Raw genomic sequence first — 20,270 nt, 5'->3', positions numbered from 1 at the left:
GCCAAAGGGCCTGTACTGTGCTATATACCTAAGTAGAATCAAAAGTTTTGTTTTATCAGCAGTACAGTCAGATCCGAGCAAACAAGGACATGCAGGTCATACTGCGCTTAGACAGAGTGAAGCATACAGAGTTACAGCTGCACAGGAGGTGCGCAGAAGCAACATTAGATTTCACATTGGAGAGCTCCATTCAGCAGTCTAATAATAGCAGGGAAGAAGCTATTCTTGAACCTGTTGGTACATGTGTTCAAGCTTCTGTATCTTCTGCCTGGCAGAAGATGGTGCAGGAGATCATTCCCGGGGTGGGAGGGGTCCTTGAGGTTGGTAGCCTTTCCATGACAATGAGAAGTGTAGATGGATTTCATGGGTGGGAGGTTGGCTTCTGTGATGGACTGTGCTGTGCACACAACTTTCTGTAGTTTCTTCCGGTCCTGGGCAGAGCGGTTGCCGTAGCAGGGCGTAATGCACCCAGATTCAATGCTTTCTGTGGTGCATCTCTAAATGTTGGTGAGTGTCATTATGGACATGCCGAATTTGTTGAGCATCTTGAGGAAGAAAAGGTGTTGTTGTGCCTTCTTGACCGTTGCATGGGTAGGTTTAGATATTTCGCCACTCCTTTCTCATTCTTACTAACTCCTTTACTTGATGCAGTCACAGTCAGTTTCATACCTTGTGCCAATCTCTTTTGAAAGTCTTCTTCAGAAGGATAAAATATTATGAGGGGCAAAGGTAGTGTACATACATAATATGAAATCTTTAAACTTGAATTCATTTTAAAGAGCAGAACAACGTATTTATGGTAAAAATGGGTAAACTTAACAGGTTTTATGAAGGCTGAGAGTGGGAAGTATGTGGAGGTGCATGTTAAAACAGGACCGAGTCTGCATGGCTTTGACAACAGGAGGTCATGTCTGACAAATCTATTAGGATTCTTTGAGCAGGTAATGAGTAAGTTAGACAAAGGGAGAGCTCGGGGACGTGAGCGATTTGGATTTCCAGAAGGCCTTTGACAAGGTGCCGTGCAGGAGGCTGCTAAGAAAGATAAGAGTCCCTGGTGTAGGAGCAAGGTACTGGCACGGATAGAGGATTGGCTGACTGGCAGAAGGCAGAGTGTTGGCATAAAGGGGTCTTTGGAGTTCCAAAGGGGTCCATGCTGAGAATGCTTGGACATGCCAGGAGAATGGTCAGAGAAGGGGCAGATGGAATACAATGTGGTAAAGTCTGAGGTTATGCACTTTGGTGGGAAGACCAGAAACAGAGACTGTTTTCAAAATGGAAAAGGCTTCGGAAATGTGAAACAGAAAGGGATTGGGGAATCCCAGCTCAGGATTCTCAGGGGGGAGGATTGGACCATTCATTTGGGGTGGTGTGGAAAGGATCGTACCATTGAGACTTGGGAGGTTGTACCCTTAACCGTTGTGGGGGAGTAAAGGATTATACCATACAGAGGGGGACGATTGCATCATTTGAAGGTGGAGGGTGTGGAGGAGGTAAAGGAAAGGGGAGGATTGTACCATTCACATCAGGGGGTGTGGATTGTACCATTCACAGGAAGAATTATTTCTTTTTATTTTTCAGAATTTCCAGGATACCGGACATATGCCAATTTTACCCACCAGAAATCGACAAACTGGGTGCACTAAAAAAGTCCAGCAGGAAGATTCAGTAAAAAGTTCTAGTTTCGGTCATAGCAATTATAGACTTATAGAGTCACACTGCACAGAAACAGACACTTCAGTTCAACTCATCCATGCCGACCAGATGTTCCAATCTGGCCCAGTCCCAAGTTACAGCATTTGCTCCATATTCCTCTAAATCCGAACTATTCATCTAGACACCTTTTAAATGTTGTAATTGTACCCCCCTCCACCACTACCTCTGGCTGCACATTCCATACACGCTCTACCTTCTGCGAGAAAACATTGCCCCCTTAGTTCCTGTTTAAATCTTCCCCCTTCTCATCTTAAACTTATACCTTCTAGTTTTGGATTCCTCCATCTTGGGGGGAAAAGACCTTGGCTATTCGCCCTATCCATGATTTAATAAACCTCTCAGGTCACTCCTCAGCCACCTCCACTCCAGGGAGAACAGCCTCAGCCTCGTCAACTTCTCCCTATCGCTCAAATCCTCCAACCCTGGCAACATCCTTGTAAATCTTTTCTTAACCCTTTCAAGTTTCACAACATCCTTCCAAGTGGAAGGATGCTGGAATTGTACACTTATTCCAAAAGTGGCCTAAACATACTCTTGTACAGCCACAACATGACCTCTCAAATCCTATACTCCATACTCTGACCAATAAAGGAAAGTATACCAAACACCACCTTCACTATCCTATCTACCTGCAACTCCACTTTCAAGGAATTGTGAAACTGCACTCCACGGTTTCTTTGTTCAACAACACTCCATAGAACCTTACCATTAAGTGTGGATGTGCTGCTCTGATTTGTTTTTCCAAAATGAAGCACCTCGCATTCATCTAAATTAAACTCCATCTGCCACTATTCAGCCCATTGGTACATCTGATCAAGATCCCATTGTAATCTGTCGTAACCTTCCTCGTTGTTCACTACACCTCCAATTTTGGTGTCATCAGCAAACCTAACTATACATCCTATGTTCACATCCAAGTCATTTGCATAAAAAATACAGAAAGTCGTGGACCTAGCACCGATTCTTGTGGCACTCCACTGGTCATAAGCCTCCAGTCTGAAAAACAACCCTCCACCACCACCTTCTACCTTTGAGCCAGTTCTGTATCCAAATGGCAAGTTCTCTCTGTATTCCATAAAATCTAACCTTGCTCACCAGTCTCCCATGAGGGACCTTGTCGAACATCTTACTGAAGTCCACACAGATCATGTCCATTGCTCTGCCCTCATCCATCTTCTTTGTTACTTCTTCAAATCACTCAATCAAGTTTGTGAGACATGATTTCTCACACACAAAGCTATGGTGACTCTCCCTAATCAGTCCTTGCCTTTCCAAATATGTGTAAATTCTGTGTCTCAGGTTTCACTCCAACAACCTGCCCACCACCGATATCAGGTTCCCTGGCTTTTCATTATCACTTTCTTAAATAGTGGTACCACGTTGACCAACCTCCAGTTTTCCGGCACCTCTCTTGTGACTATCAATGATACAAATATCTCAGCAAGGGGCCCAATAATCACTTCCCGTAGCCTCCCACACAGTTCTCTGGTACACCTGATCAGGTCCTGGAGATTTATCCACCTTCGTGTTTCAAGACATCCAGCACCACCACCTCTGTAATATGGACATTTTTAAAGATGTTATAATCTATTTCCCTACATTCTATATTTTTCATGTCCTTCTCCAGAGTAAACATTGATGCAAAATACTCGTTTAGTATCTCCCCCATCTCCTGTAATTCCACACATTGGTTGCCTTGCTCATCTTTGAGCCCTATTCTCTCCCTAGTGACCCTTTTGTCCTTAATGTATTTGTAAAAACCCTTAGGATTCTCTTTAACCCTATTTGCCAAAGTTGTCTCATGTCCAGTTTTTTCCCCTCCTGATTTTCCTTTTAAGTATACTCCTACTACATTTATACTCTAAGGATTCACTCAATCTATCCTGTCTATACTTGACACATGCTTCCTTCTTTTTCTTTACCAAACACTCAATTTCTCCAGTCATCCAACATTCCCTACACCTACCAGACATTCCTTTCACCCTAACAGGAATATACTGCCTCTGGACTCTCGTTATCTCATTTCTGAAGGCTTCCCATTTTCCAGCCGTCTCTTTACCTGCAAATATCTGCCCCCAAACAGCTTTTGAAAGTTCTTGCCTATTACTGTCAAAATGAGACATTCTCCAATTTGGAATTTCAACTTTTAGATCTGGTCTATCCTTTTCCATCACTATTTTAAAATTCATAGAATTATGGTCGCTGGCCCCAAAGTGCACCCCCACTGACACCTCAGTCAGCTGTCCTGCCTTATTTCCCAAGAGTAGGTCAAGTTTTGCACCTTCTCCATAGGTATATCCACATACTAAATCAGAAATCTTTCTTGAACACGCTCAACAAATTCCTCTCCATCTAAGCCCTTAAACCTATGGCAGTACTGGTCTATGGTTGGAAAGTTAAATCTCCTACCATAATCATATAAGGGGAACTGAGTTTAAAACTGGTCCCAATCCTCCAGGTGCAGTTTCAGCAATGCTATGTTTGGTTGCAGCAACACTTCCTTCCCTTTATGTTCTATTCCTTTAGCGATAAAAGCGAATGCTGCATTCACTTTCTTTATTATCTACTGTACCTGCATGCTAGTTTTCTGTGACTCACTAATGAGGATATCCAGATCTCTCTGCACCAGATCATCCCAAACCCTCTATTAGATAATAGGTTGCTTTGCTGTTTATTTTGACCAAAATGCATGACCTCACACTTATCCACATTAAACTCCGTCTGCCACATTTTGTCCCACTCTCCTAACCTATCTAGATCCATTTGAAAGGTTCATATATCCTCATTGCAATTTACCATCACGCCTATTTATGTGTCATCCACAAATTTGGCAAATGAGCCTTTTATATGTGTATCCAAGTCACTAATGTAGATTGTAAATAGCTGGGGTCCAAGGACCCAACCCTGTGGCACCTGACTTGCCACGTCTTGCCATCCAGAAAAAAGAGCCATCAATTTGGACTGTCTGTCTTCTGCCCATCAGCCAGTCACCTATCCAAGCTGATAAATCAGCCCATATTGCATATGATCTAACCTTGTGAATTAACGCTTTGAGTGGCACTTTAGCAAATGCCTTCTGAAACGCCAGATATATTACATCTACAGGATCACCATTATCCACTTGTTACATTGATGAAGAACTTAGTCAAATCTGATTTGCCCATCATAAAACCATGCTGACTTCTCAAACGTCCTGATATTGCTTCCTTGATAATTGACTCTAACACCTTCCCAACAACAGATGTTAAACTAACTGGTCTGCAATTTCCCACATATTACCTGCCTCCCTTTCTGAATACAGGCATTACATTAGCATTTTTCCAATCCACTGGAACCATAGGATCCTAAGATATAGGAGCAGAAACTAAGCCATTCAATCATGGCTGAAACGTTTCTCAACTCCATTCTCCTGCTTTCTCCCCATAACCTTTGATCACCTTGTCAATCAAGAACCTACCTATCTCTGTATTAAATAAACTCAATGAATCTTTCTCATGTCCAGGGAATTTTAGAACATTGTAACTAATGAATCCACAATCTCCACTGCCACTTCCTTGAGTACGCTCGGATGTAGGCCATCAGGCCCAGGGGAGTTGTTTGCCCTCAATCCTAATAGTGTACCAATCGACATTGATTTGACTTTGACTTGCTCGTTCCAATCCGAATGGTACTGCTGTCCTCCAACGTGAAAACTGAGGAAAAGTATTGATTTAGCAGCTCTGTCATTTCAGTGTTCCCCTTATTAACTCACCTGTTTCATCTTCCAAGGAACCAACATTTACTTTAGCGACTCTGTTCCCTTTGGCACAACAATAGAAGCTTTTGATATTTTATACTCGGCTTCTTTTGTAATTTACCTTCCCTATTTCTATTCATTTTTTAAAACCCCTTTGTTTGTGTCTGGTAGTTTCCCGATGTTACAGCCTTCCAAAGGTCTGGAGTAACATTCCTGAACAGGCTGAAAATTAAAAAGAAAACCACATTCACATTTAAATGAAACCCACCTTTCAGGGGCTGGGGGCGGGGAAAACCAACCCCCATTGTCCCCTATTGGTTGGAGGCCTCCCCAACCACGCCCCTCAGATGGTGACGACATTGTACGGACCCCGCCCCCCGTGTGTTGGCGCATGTGCAGTGTAGGTCCCGCGGCCGGACAAAGACCGTGTTACTGAGTGTGGGAGAGGAATGGCGCCGGCGGCTGAAGGAACAAGAATAGGAGCCGCTGGAAAAGCTGAGCAGGTCCGGCAGCTCGTGTCGGGAGAAATGTGAGGACGGGTTTCGGGTCCCGGTGATCCTCCTTCAGAACAGGACCAGGTTTCAGAAACATCCCGGGGAGGTGGCCAGGCCCGAGCGCCAAGACCTGGCTCCTGCCCCCGGGGAGAGGAGACAGTGAGACAGGGTAGGATTGGGAACCGCGGGAGGAGGGAGACTGGGGAGTTTATAAACTCCTAGGGGGAGGACTGAGGCCTCCAATAGAAGCCCCACAGGCCCAGTGTTTACTTCACCGGCGAAGGAGCTCTCGGGTTGCCCGGGCAACCGGCCGCCATCTTTTTGAGGGTCAGGCGCATGTTGTCCTGGGACGGGGTTGTTGGATTGTTGTATAATATTGATCTCCTCTGTACTTTTAATCTTGAATATTTTAAAAAATGTACACTGGCTTCAATTTATGAATTCTAAGTACAGAAGCAAACTATAACCATCTCCTTACATGGATTCCAACATGTGCATAGGAGCCAAGACTATCTCAAGATTTCCTGAGGTGCTGAATCAATAGCTCTTTCCCTTTTGATTAATGAAGGTGGTGCCCAGCAGACTCCTGCTCACAGCCTGTTCTGTCAGCCTTTATGGGAAAGATAGGATAGCAAAACATCTCTATGATTCTATAATTGCTGAGATTAGCTTTACAGCCTTTCTTAAACCAGGCTGCAATGTTTGCAGTTCTCTAGTCTTCTGGCACCTCCTCCAAGTCCATGGAAGACTGATAAATTATGGCTTCCACAATTTCTGTCGTCCCTTCCTTCAAGATTGTTGGATGCATTTCATCAGTGCCTTGTCAAACTTTAAGTACCAAATGCTTATCGAAGTCTCCTTTCATGTTAATTTTGAACTCTTGGGAGGTCATGTTGAGGCTGTACAGAACATTGGTTAGGCCACTGTTGGAATATTGCGTCCAATTCTGGTCTCCTTCCAACGAAAAGATGTTGTGAAACTTGAAAGGGTTCAGAAACGATTTACAAGGATGTCCTAGGGTTGGAGGATTTGAGCTATAGGGAGAGGTTGAACAGACTGGAGCTGTTTTCCCTGGAGCATTGGAGCCTGAGGGGTAACCTTATAGAGGTTTGCAAATTTATGAGGGGCATGTATAGGATAAATAGACAAAGTCTTTTCCCTGGGTTCGGGTCTGTTTCCATTCTGTACATCTCTATGACTCTGGTTACATCTGTAAGATTCTGAATCAGCACCTTGAGGAGAATTAGAGTGGAGTGAAAACAGAAGGGGAGAGAGAGTGGGATGGTGCTTTCAATTTTGTGGAATAACAAAAGAAAAGTATATTCCGCAGAAAGTAGAATTGCTTGTTCAGAGTTGTTACCCTGCACTGAGTGTAATGACTTTTGTAATCTCTTTTTACAGAGTATTTGAAGATCTGAAGACGGAAATTTCAAAATCGACAGATGAAGGCCTTATGCCCGAAGCATTGACTCTTCTGCTTCTCGGATGCTGCCTGACCTACAGTGCTTTTCCAGCGTCACACTTTTGAAGTCTTGACTCTCCAGCATCTGCAGTCCTCACTTTCACATCAATGTCAGACAGTGACACTGGGACATCGGGACTGCAACGATTTTTGACTGTGATTCTGTGAGAAGGAGCAAAGCGTTTGCTTCCTGCTCGAGTACATTTTCATAATCAGTGGGACTGGATGAGAGACCCTACGTTGCAGCGCAGTGATTGTGGAGCCTGAAACAGTTATATGGCCTGGAAAGAGGAATTCACGGCAGGGTGGGGCTGTACCCACGTTTGTGTGCGGCTGATGCTTCGGCCATGGAGAAACCTGAGGAATCCCGCCCCATGAAGAAACCGTGGAAGTGTGGCGACTGTGGGAAAGGCTTCTGTGCCCCGTCTGCTCTGGAGACTCATCGGCGCAGTCACACCGGTGAGAGGCCCTTCAGCTGCCCCAAGTGCAGGAAGGGCTTTACCCAGGCATCCGCCCTGCTGACCCACCGGCGGGTCCACACGGGGGAGAGGCCTTTCAGCTGCCCCGAGTGTGGGAAGGTCTTCAGCAATTCCTTTGCCCTGCTGAGGCACCAGCGAATCCACAAGGGGGAGAGGCCACTCTCCTGCCCCGAGTGCGGGAAAGCCTTCAGTGATTCCTCTCACCTGCTGACCCATCGGCGGGTACACACAGGGGAGAGGCCTTTCAGCTGCTCCGAATGCAGGAAGACCTTTACCCAGGCCTCTGCCCTGCTGATCCACCAGCGGCTCCATACAGGGGAGCGGCCCTTCAGCTGCCCAGAGTGTGGTAAAGGCTTCAGCGATTCCTCCACCCTGCAGACCCACCAGCGGGTCCACACGGGGGAGAGGCCCTTCAGGTGCTGTGAATGCGGAAAGTGCTTTACCCAGGCCTCTGCCCGGCTGACACACCAGCGGTCCCACACCGGGGAGAGGCCCTTCAGGTGCCCCGAGTGTGGGAAGGGCTTTGCCCGGGCCTCCAACCTCCAGACCCACCTGCGGATCCACACGGGGGAGAGGCCCTTTAGTTGTCCCGAGTGTGGGAAGTGCTTTACCCAGGCCATCACACTTCAGAAACACCAGCAGGTCCACATAGGGGAGAGGCCCTTCAGTTGCCCCGGGTGCAGTAAGGTGTTCACCTGCTCCTCCCACCTGCGGAGGCACCAGCACGTTCACGTACCATAGCAGGGGCATTGAAGGAGTGACGGCTGAGTGCCGTTATTGACTGGAGTATTAACCCAGTTCTGGGGCCTCCCGGGTTCGAATCCTGCCGTGGCAGATGGTGAAATTGGAATTCAGTCAGTAATCTGGAGTTCCAATTCTAACGATGAAGCCAATTTTTGGGGGGTGGGGGTGTGGGGTGGGGGTGTGGGGTGGTGTTGGGGTGAGAAAACCCCATCTGATTCACTCACACCATTTTTCGGGAAGAAACTACCGTTGTGGGAAAGGATTCACTCAGTCGTCCCAGGTGCATCCTTTACCCTGTCTGGCCTATGGTTGACTCCACACTGCACCCATGCCCCCCCTCCGCGCCCCCCGCCCCCTTTCTCTCCCATTGGGCCCCTCCCATTCCCTTTTTGCTGGGGGGGAGTCTGAAGCTGTAACAAAGTTGGGTCACAATAAAGGGTTACCTGAACTTACCGCCAGGCTCAGACTCTCATTGAAGGCCTTGAGCTTCAAATGGTTTTTGTTTTAAACCTGTTGATTTCTTTCAGCCTCCTGCACTAAGTTTCCAATGTCGTGTATCAGATGGAGCAGTGAATGAGTAGCTCGTATCATTGGAAATTGCAGATATTTCAGGAGTGCAGGTCCTGTGTTGTTTTATGGGCATTGTAAAGTTTCCTGGCAGCACCAGGAGGTGGGGGCTGTGTTCATTCGAAATGATGGGCAGTTGCTGGTGTTGGACTGAGGTGGAGAAAGTTAAAATCGACACAACTCGAGGTTAGAGTCCCAACAGATTTATTTGGCAGCGCTAGCTTTCGGAGCGCTGCTCCTTCATCGGGTAGGTGTTGAGCAGGATCATAAGACATGGAATTTATCGCAAAACATTGCAGTGTCATGCAGTTGATAAGATTTCCTGAACAAGTCCAGTTGCGATTCAGTCTTTCATCTTTTCGAATGGGTTGCAGGTTTTGGTTCATTAACATGTATATCCCAGAACTACCTTTAAGTCACATTCTCCCGATGACTTAAGATTTTGTAAAAATAGGTGACATCTCAGCTCAGACAAAGCAAGAAAGGTGTGAGGTTCAAGTCCGTCTGTATCCCAGTCCTGAGACACACATATTCTATTTCCAAAGTAGGAATTTATAAAATATTACATAGATTGACTGCCTGCAGATTGTGCTTTTTGAGCAAAATACAATGTATCTGCAAATGCAAATTCACTGCATAGGTTTGTGTGTGTGTGTGTGTGCGCGTGCGCATGAGAGAGTGAGTGTTTGCATGTGCATGCTTGCTAAAGTGTGTCGATGCAGTGGAGTATAAGCCTGTGAGAGGGTGTGGGAGGTGTGTGTGAGAGAGGGTCTGTGTGACTGGGTGTGTATGTGTGGGAGTGAGAGACAGTGTTAAGTGTAGTGTGGTCACCCAAGGTCCCAGTTGAGACCGTCCTCATGGGTTCCAAACTTGGCTATCGGCCTTACAGCACCAAGGATCCGGGTTCGATTCCCACCTCGGACAACTGTCTATGTGGAGTTGGCACATTCTCCTCATGGGTTTCCTCCAGGTGCTCTAGTTTCCTCCCACAATCCAAAAGATGAGCAGGTCAGTTGAATTGGCCATGCTAAATTCCACATAGTGTTGGGTCCATTAGTCAGAGGTAAATATAAGGTAGGGGAACAGGTCTGGGTGGGTTACTCTTTGGAGGGTCAATGTGAACATTTTGGGCCAAAGGGCCTGTTTCCATACTGTAGAGAATCGAATCTAATCTACACATACATGTTGGAGAGGGCAGGGTGAGACTTGTCTTTCACTTTGCAGAAGGTGGGAGGTTCTGGATGCTGTGATTCAGCGTAAACACATGCTGGAAGACCTTTGGCTCAGAGGAAGCCAGGCTGCAGACACGTCACGGGGAAAGTTAACCGGACACTTTATTCCAGGAGATGGTCATTCCCCTCTGGACAGAGCCTTCTGATTAGGTCAGTGGATAGGGTCAGAAGGGTGTGAGTGTGAATCACACAGGTAAAGGGGATCTGAGATTGGGAGGCAGGGGGAGGAGCTAACTGGCTGAGTGGTGGGAGGGGGAGCGCTGGGGGTAAGGGCAGAATATTGACAGGTGATTGTCGTCTTTCTCTGAAGTTAGCAGCAGGAGGCCAGATGGCGTCGGTGTCTGTCTGGCACCAGGTTCAGGAACCGACGTGCTCAGGACAAGAGAAGTGGGAAAGGGAGGCTGCAGTGGGTGTGGTCCACAAATCTCAGGAGGGCAGAGCCTTTGCTGAGGGCGCATGAGAAGTCAGAAGCTAAAAAGATAAAGCAGAACATCAAAGCTCTGGGTGGCATGGTGGCTCAGTGGTCAGTACTGCTGCCTCACAGTGCTGGGTTTGATTCCAGCCTCAGGCGACTTTGGCACATTGTCCCCCTTGTGTCTGCGTGGATTCCTCCCACAGTCCAAAGATCTGCAGTTTAGGGTGGATCAGCTGTGCTGAAGTGTCCAAGGATATGCATTTTCAGGTGCGTAAGCCATGGGGAACTGCAGGGTTGTATGGTAAGTGGGTTGGTCTGGTGGGATGCTATTTGGAAGGTCAGTGTGAGGTAAATGGACTGAATGGCCTGCTGGGATAAGGATTATGTGATTCTACTGCTTTAGCCATTTGTATATTGAGAAATTATTACTGTGGTCCTGGGGAAGGTTGGATTTGTAGTGTCACTGCCCTCTGTCCATTCTCTTTCTGTCCCCTGTCCATTTTCTCTCTCTTGACACCCACCCTCAGCTCCTCCCCCCTCAACCATTCTCTTTCCCCACCACCTGTTATTTCTCGTGCCTCCATCCCTCTTTGATTGCTGTATCAAGCCCTTCTAAGAAGAGAGAGACAGATGGTGATGACTCTACCTGGGAGATGGGGGTGCACGAGAAATGACTGATCTTTAACATTGAGAATAGCTACTCAAACAACATTAAAGCATGTTAAATTCTATTTTTCAGAAAGATGCCTGCAGCTTTTTTAAACTTGTGTTGAAATATATGCAGTTTGACCACAGTTGAGGACAGACTGTAAGGGGCGAGTTGCCTATTCTAATATTGTGAAATTGTTTCTATGTAGAATAGAGCCATGGAGCACATAATGAAACAGTTTGGTCTGTGCCGACCAGACATCCTAAATTAATCTATTCCTATTTGCCAACACTTGGCCCAACCCCTTTAAACCTTCCTCTTCGTACACCCATTCAGATGCCTTTTAAAAGTTGGAATTGTACCAGCCTCCACTCCGGCAGCTCATTCAATACATTTACCATCCTCTGCATGAAACAAGTTACCCCTTAGGTCCGTTTTAAATCTTTCCCCACTCACCCTCTAGTCCTGGCATTTCCTGAGGCAAATTAAATGTCACACTTTTTTTCTAATCCTTTGGTCCCTCATCTTTCCCCACTCAACCGAAACCTATGCCCTCCAGTTTGTGGCTCCCCTAACCGAAGGAAAAGAAGTACAAAAGATTAGATTACTTAGTGTGGAAACAGGCCCTTCGGCCCAACAAGTCCACACCGCCCCACCAAAGCGCAACCCACCCATACCCCTAACCTAACACTACGGGCAATTTAGAATGGCCAGTTCACCCTAACCTGCACGAGGAAACCCACACAGACACCGGGAGAACGTGCAAACTCCACACAGACAGTTGCCTGAGGTGGGAATTGAACCTGGGTCTCTGGCGCTGTGAGGCAGCAGTGCTAACCACTGTGCCGCCCTTACGGGCAGTCAGCCAAAAGTTGAGCAGCCAGCCAAAATGCAAAAGGAATACAATGTCGAGCCACGGAGTGGGGGGAAGGAAATTGTGGTTCAACTTTTTTTCCTCCGATTGCCATTTGGAGACTTCAAATCTGTCAGTAACGTAAGCATTTCTGAAGAGCATAATGCGCATGGCCGTCGGTGTCATCAAGGACTGCGCATGTCCGCTGGTGTCAGCAAAGACTGCATGCTCCTGGTTGTACGCACAAACGACTCATGACCTACTTTTGATGGACCAATAGGAAACTTGGGAGGACCGGAAGGAATCTTGTCCTCCTGCCAATCAGAGCACCGCTAGTGTCTGAATGCGGAAGTTGGACAATGAGCTTCTGAAGCAGCACCTGCTGCTGCTCCTTTCTCTCTGAATAAAAATTGAGCTTTACCCCAAACTGCAACTTTCTTCCTCTGTCCAACAACTGTGAGTACAGCACTCTCTTTTCTCGCCATCTGTTCCACTTCTTTTTTCGTTTTGGCGTTCAATTGTTGACTTCCAACAACTGAAAGGAAAGGGAGTGAATTCAGGGTGGGGTCAGAGTGTAGAAATATTGGTCGACAGTGTGGTGCTGGAAAAGCATAGCAGGTCAGGCAGCATCCGAGGAGCAGGAAAATCGACGTTTCGGGCAAAGGTCCTTCATCAGGAATTTTCCTGCTCCTCGGATGCTGCCTGACCTGCGTGCTTTTCCAGCACCACACTCTCGACTTTAATCTCCGGCATCTGCAGTACTCACTTGTCTAGAAATGTTGGTCCAGATCTGTGTCTCAATTGGCAAATGCGTGACCACAATGTGATAATATAGCCTTTGCTGTGGGAAAACAAAAGCAGAAAGGAGGTGCATTGTTTTAATGGTGATATGTTGGGATATGGAGAAAGTGAGGAGTGCAGATGCTGGAGATCAGAGTTGACAAGTGTGGCCCTGGAAAAGAACAGCAGGTCAGACAGCATCCAAGGACCAGGAGAGTCGACGTTTTGGACATGAGCCGTTCATCGGGAATGTTGTGTGGATGTACAAAGAGGTTTCAGTGTCTTTCTACACCAGTCAATATCCGTTGTCAGACAGGTGCACTAAGCAGTCAGCAGGGCAAGTGGTGTATTAGCAAGTGGAATTGAGTTCAGAAGTGGGGTGGGGCCTTCCTGTGGTTAGGGGGTCATTGAATATATTCAAGGCTGAATTCATCTGATTTTTGAACAACAATGAAGTGGATGGTTGAGGGAACAGAAAAAATGGTTTTAAGAACAGTTACAGAATCGTACAGCACAGAAACAGATACTTGATTTCATGCTGACTATATTCATAAACTAAACTAGTCCTACCTTGTTTGGCCTATATATCTCTGAGCCTTTCCTATCCATAAGAGCAGAAATTAAGCCATTCAGCCCACTGGATCTGTCCATACCATTCAATCATGGCTGAGAAGTGTCTCAGCCCCATTCTCCTGTTTTCTCCCTGTAACCCTTGATACTCAAGAACTGTTTCTGTCTCAGTGTTAAATATCCTCAGTTACCTGGCCTCCACAGCCTTCTGTGGCAATGAATTCCATCAGTTCACCACTCTCTGGCTAAAGAAATTTCTCCTAATCTCCGTTTTGAAAGGTCTTCCCTTTACTCTAAGGCTATGCCCTCGGCTGCTAGTCTCTCCTTCCAATGGAAACATCGTCCCAACATCAACTCTGTCCAGGCCATTGAGTATTCTGTTTGTTTCAATTAGATTCCCCTGAGTGTGGCCCTGTTAATCAGCATGAACCCAGACCCTTCAGGATGAGGTACAGCAGGGATTAGGTTCAAAAAAGTGAGAATGGAGGGAGCGTGTGGGATGGAGATTTTGAGCTTCCAGGGAATAAGAATTAGAGAGTTCGCTATAAATTAGAATTGATTGGATGGGGCAATGGGCCAGGGAGTGGCAGATGGAGATTAATTTAGGGAAATGTGATGTTTGCATTTTGGTAAGGCAATCCAGGCAGGACAGTTAAGGGAGTATTTCAGAACAAAGAGACCTTGGAGTGCAGGTTCATTGTTCCTTGAAAGTGCAGTCTCAGGTAGCCAGAATAGTGAAGAAGGCATTTTGTATGCTTTCCTTTATTAGTCAGAGCATTGAGTATCGGAGTTGGGAGGTCATGTTGTGGCTGTACAGGACATTGGTGAGGCCATTTTTAAAATACTGCATTCAATTCTGGTCTTCCTGCTACAGGAAAGATGGTGTGAAACTTTGAAAGGGGTCAGAAAAGACTTGAAAGGCTGTTGCCAGAGTTGGAGGGTTTGATGTACAGAGAGAGGCTGAATCGGTCAGGGATATTTTCCTGGAGCATCGGACGCTCCGGGATGACCTTATAAATACTTATAAGGGGCATGGATAGGGTGAATGCAAAACTAGAGAGCATATGTTTGAGGTGAGAGGGGAATGATTTAAAAGGGACATGAAGGGCAACTTGTTTCATGCAGAAGGTAGTGCATGTATTGAATGAGCTGTCATAGGAAGGGGTGGAGCCTGATATAATTACAGCATTTAAAAGGCATCTGGATGGGTACAAGAATAGGAAGGGTTTAGAGGGATATGGGCCAAATACTGGTAAATGGGACTAGATTAAGTTAGGATATCTGGGCGGCACATACGAGTTCGACTGAAGGGTCTGTTTCTGTGCTGTATGACTCTCTGGGTCTTTGGTGAAACCAGAAGTGTCACTGTGCAGACTGGACTTTCAGAGCAGCCTTCAAAGATGTTTTGTCCTTACTGGGAGCAGAAGATGTTACAATGAAATCTTTCATTTATGAGACAGCACCTGAGTGAGTGAGTACATTTGAGATTTTGGTGGAAAGTGGGATTTCATTGCACTGTGGGGATGAAACCCTGCCCTATCCAGTCATTTCTGCTGGTGGGTGAGACCACTCCTCAAGATTAGTTGGAGTAGATTTAGGATAGAGAGAAGGAAGAACTGCTTTTCCCAGAGAATAGTGAATCTACGTAATTCTCTGCCCAGGGAAGCAGTAGAGGCAGCTTAATTAAGTGTATTCAGGACGCAGTTAGATGGGTTTTTGCATGGTAAAGGTATTAAGGGTAGTTGGGACAATGCAGGGAGGAGACGCTGAGACAATGGAGAGATCAGTCATGATCTAAATGAATGGCAAAGCAGACTCGATGGGCCAAATGACCTACTCCTGCTTCTATTACTATGAAACTCTAACCCTGCATTTCCCATGGCTAACCCACCTAACCTGCACATCTCTGGACACTATGGGCAATTTAGCATGGCCAATCCGAATCAAGGCCAGTGAGCAATACAGTGATGTGAAAAATGAACATCCAAGAACGACAAAGACATGGAGAGTAAATGTACCAGCAATCAAAACTGGATTCGAAAGATCATAAAAATTGAAACTAAAAATGGTATGTCTGAATGTGTGCTGCATTGGAGCAAAAGCGAATGAATTGACTGCACACATTGAAGTGAATAATTAAAATATGGGACTCCTTACAGAGATATGGCTCCAGGATGATAAGGATTGGATCCTCAATATTGAGGAGGTGATCAAATAGAAAGCAAGATAAAGGTAGAGGGTTAGCACAGGTAATCAAAGCACCGATCACAGGGGAATCTGGTGTCAGCTCCGATTTCGGGTCCTGATTTCTCACCCCTTCTGGATTTCTGCTGATGCTTTGACCCCCTTATTTTTTTACACCTTCCGGAACAATAAGTCAATCCAGACCCACAATCTCCCAACCTGTTAACCGTCCAGACACCGAGTGTAGTCATAGCAGGGAATAAAACAAGAAATGTGAACCAAAATTAGGTGCTTGTGCTTAATATTGTTCAATAGGAAGTAAACCAGAAATAGTATTCTCCCAGGATTTCTACAGTGCCTTATTTGAGGAATTCTCTCACCGTTACATCGAGCTATTAATACCCACTATGATTTACAACAATATTTATACCAACAGAAAAAAAAAGTATCTGTTGTCAAATTGACATAGAGATATACAGCATGGAAACAGACTTTTTCTCTCTCTCATGCACACACATGCACAAGTCCATGGGGGTGAATTTGTGTTTGCCGAATGATATTTATTCTATTTTCCTCAGAAAATGCACAATCTGCAGGCAGTTAATACATGTAATATTTTGTAAATTCCACATTGGAAATAGAACCAGTCTGACTCTAGACTGGGATACAGACAGATTCTGACCTCACACCTTTAATGCATTGTTTGAGCTGACGTGTCTCCTTTTGTTATAAAGCCTTAGTTATCCTGAGAAGGTGCCTTACAGGAAGTTCTGGGATTTACATATTAATGATATCTGCAATCCATTGTAAAAGATGAAAGACTTAACAATCCAGGTTTGTTCAGTATATCATTTCAATGGCAGGACACTGTAATGCTTTTCCAAAATTCTGTGTCTTGTGATCTTACACTCCACAACCACCTGATGAAGGAGCAACTCTCCAAATGCTAGTGCTTCCAGATAAACCCATTGGACGAGAACCTGGTGTTGTGATTTTTAACTTTGTCCAGGTAAGGTGTGATTGGACAGGTCAAATTACCCATCGTGCCCAGGGATGTGCAGGTTAGGGTGGATTGGCGGTGCTAAATTACCCACAGTGCCCAGGGATGTGCAGGTTAGATGTATTAGTCAAGGGGTAAATGTAGACCAATAGGAGTAGGGGAATGGGTGTGGTGAGGTTGCCATTCGGAGGTTGGTGTGGACTTGTTAGAACAGTGAGGGTTCTGTGAAGAGAAGGGATTTTTGTTAACTGTTCAGGAAGTGGGGGGGGGGGAAGCGTTGGGTGGAGTGTGGGGGAGGAAATTTGTTCACTTGTAGCAACTGGAGTGAACCCAGGGAGGGAGCAGACTCTGCAAACTCAGAAATGTGTCTTAATTACCCGGGTAAGGAAGGTTGGAAGGATAGGGTGTTGCTGTTTTCCCTAGTGCGTTAGAATGTGAGGGGTAACCTGATAGACTTATTTAAAATCATGAGGGGCATGGATTGGGTAAATAGACGAGGTATTTTCCTTGGGATGGTGAGTCCAGAACTTGAGGGTAATAGATTTAAGGTGAGGGCGGGGGGGAGACTGCAAAGAGACCGAAGGGGCAACATTTTTACGCAGAAAATGGTGGATGTATGGAATGAGCTGCCAAAGGAAGTGGTGAAGGCTGGTACAATGACAACATTTAAAAGTCATCAGCATGAGTGTATGAAAAGGAAGGGTTCAAAGGGATATGGGCAAAACGCTGGCAAATGGGACGAGATTAATTTTGAATATCTGGTTGGGCACAGAAGAATTTGACTGAAGTGTCTGTTTCTGTGCTGTACATCTCGATGACTCTGGCTTTCCACAAATGTTTGTCATGTCTGTATGTTCAGTTTCTCTCTGGTGGTGGTGTCAATGTCTTGATGGCTCATTTTGCTTTCCCCCCAACTTCCTGGGAATGTTAACCATTTTGTCTGGTTGTTCTTCAAGAACCTGCATTGCAGGTTCACCCTGAATTGATGTTTGTTTGCTTCCCAAAATCAGACCTGCTCAGTCTCAGCAATATCCCAGTGTTGTGAAAGATATTAAATTTCAGGTGGAGTTATCCAAAATTCAGTCTTGACGTTTTTGCTTTTCTGCCCCTATAAGATCCTGAATCAACACATTCAGGAGAATGAGTTAGAGAGAGAGATATAGTGCTTTCAGTTTTGTGGAATAACAACACAAACAAATTGCTTGTTCTGAATTTTTATTCTGGACTGACAGTAATGAATTTTGTAATCGTTTTTTCCAGAGTATTTGAAGATCTGAAGACGGAAGTTTCAAAATCAACAGATGAAGGCCTTATGCCCAAAATGTTGACTCTCCTGCTCCTCAGATGCTGCCTGACCTGCTGTGCTTTTCCAGCATCGCACTTTTCAATACTGACTCTCCAGCATCTGCAGTCCTCACTTTGACATCAATGTCTGACAGTCACTCAATCCATCGGGATCACAACAATTTTCAACGATGATTCTGTGAGAAAGAGCAAAGCTTTTTGGTTCCTGTTTCAGTCCATTTTCAGCATCAGTGGAACTGGATGAGACACCCCACTGTTGGAGTGCACTGAGTGTGGAGCCTGAAACAGTTATAAGGCCTGGGAAGAGGAGTTCACGGAGCGGAGGAGCTCTACACGTATTGTGTGCGGCTGAAGCTTCGGCCATGGAGAAACCCAAGGAATCCTGCCCCATGGAGAAACCGTGGAAGTGTGGTGACTGTGGGAAAGACTTCCGTTTCCCATCTGCTCTGGAGATTCATCGTCGCAGTCACACCGGAGAGAGGCCGTTCCCCTGCACAGAGTGTGGGAAGGCCTTCAGCAATTCCTCCGACCTGGTGAGGCACCGGCGGGTCCACACCAGGGAGAGGCCCTTCAGCTGCCCCAAGTGTGGGAAGGCCTTCAGCAATTGCTCTGACCTGTTGAGGCACCGGCGGGTCCACACAGGGGAGCGGCCCTTCAGGTGCTCTGCATGTGGGAAGGGCTTTACCCAGGCCTCCACCCTGTTGGCCCACCGGCAGGTCCACACTGGGGAGAGGCTGTTCCTCTGCACCGAGTGCGGGAAAGGCTTCAGCAATTCCTTCGACCTGCTGACCCACCAGCGGGTCCACGCGGGGGAGAGGCCATTCCCCTGCACAGAGTGCAGGAAGGCCTTCAACAGTTCCTCCGACAGGCTGAAGCACCAGCGGGTCCACACTGGGGAGAGGCCCTTCAGCTGCCCAGAGTGTGAGAAGGGCTTTACCCAGGCCTCTGACCTGCTGAGACACCAGCGGGTCCACACAGGGGAGAGGGCGTTCACCTGCTATCAGTGCGGGAAGAGTTTTAACCGCTCATCCCACCTGCAGAGACACCAGAGAGTTCACATGCCATCGCAGGGGATTTAAAGCAGCGACAGCTGAGTGCCTTTATCGACTGGACTATCAACCCAGTTCCGGGGAGCTGCCAAGGCAGATGGTGGAATTGGAATTCGATTAGAAATCTGGAGTTCAGAATCTAACAACGAAACAATTGTCAGGGAGGGGAGGGGAAACCCTCATCTGATTCACTCTCAACCTTTTTAGGGAAGGAAACTGCTGTTGTGTGAACGGATTCACTCACTCGTCCCAGTGCATCCTTTACCCGGGCTGGCCTACACGTGATTCCAGACCCACAGCAGTCTGGTTGACTATTCTGCACTCCTTCTCTTCCTCCCCCCCACCACCCCCCCATCCCAACTCCAGTCGATGAGGGGGGAGAAACCTACTTGGAGACAAGGTATGGGTTTGAATTGGTGCATGAGGCAATACTTCTTCTAGTTTATGGCTACACCAAGGATCCAATTCCAAAAGGACAACTCTGTGCTGACAAATAGTAAAGAACGTGGGGAGGAGAAGTGTGTGTGCTTTGACCTTGAGCTGTTTTTTTTTAAAAAAAAGATACTTTTTCTACACCTTTTTGCTGGGGTGGATCTGAAGCTGTAACAAAGTTGGGTCGCAATAAAGGTTACCTGAACCTCCTGCCGGGCTCAGATTCTCATTGAAAGCTTTGAGCTCCAACAGGTTTTTGTTTAAAAGCTGCCCATTTCTTTCAACCTCCTGTGCTAAGTTTCCAATGTCATGTATCAAATGGAGCAGTGAATGAGTAGCTAGTATCATTAGAAATTATAAATTTTTTTAGGAATGCAGGCACTGCATTGTTTAATCAGCATTGTAAAGTTTCGTGGCGGAAGTGTGGGCTGTGTTCACCAGAAACGTTGCGGAGGTGTCAGTGTTGGACTGGTGTGCACAAAGTTAAAATCTCACAACACCAGGTTATAGTCCAACAGGTTTATTTGGAAGCACTAGCTTTCAGAGCTCTGCTCCTTCATCAGGTAGCTGTGGAGCAGGATCGGAAGACACAGGTTGTATAGCAAA

At 46.3% G+C, this 20,270-nt stretch overlaps 1 protein-coding gene across 1 annotated transcript; it reads left to right on the top strand.

Moving 5' to 3' along the window:
- Window positions 1–5,640: 5,640 nt before the first annotated feature.
- On the top strand, window positions 5,641–19,997 carry LOC140460051 (uncharacterized). The gene is made up of 4 exons (XM_072554457.1): window positions 5,641–6,112; window positions 7,345–8,624; window positions 16,613–16,684; window positions 18,371–19,997. Exons 2-4 carry the CDS (start codon window positions 7,753–7,755, stop codon window positions 19,260–19,262), a joined length of 1,836 nt encoding a protein of 611 aa, XP_072410558.1. The 5' UTR covers window positions 5,641–6,112; window positions 7,345–7,752; the 3' UTR covers window positions 19,263–19,997.
- Window positions 19,998–20,270: the final 273 nt, after the last annotated feature.

This window comes from Chiloscyllium punctatum, chromosome 36 (assembly GCF_047496795.1).
Source record: "Chiloscyllium punctatum isolate Juve2018m chromosome 36, sChiPun1.3, whole genome shotgun sequence".
Lineage (NCBI taxonomy): Eukaryota > Metazoa > Chordata > Chondrichthyes > Orectolobiformes > Hemiscylliidae > Chiloscyllium > Chiloscyllium punctatum.
The sequence above is the reverse complement of the archived record's forward strand: the minus strand, read 5'-3'. Positions and strand labels throughout refer to the sequence as shown.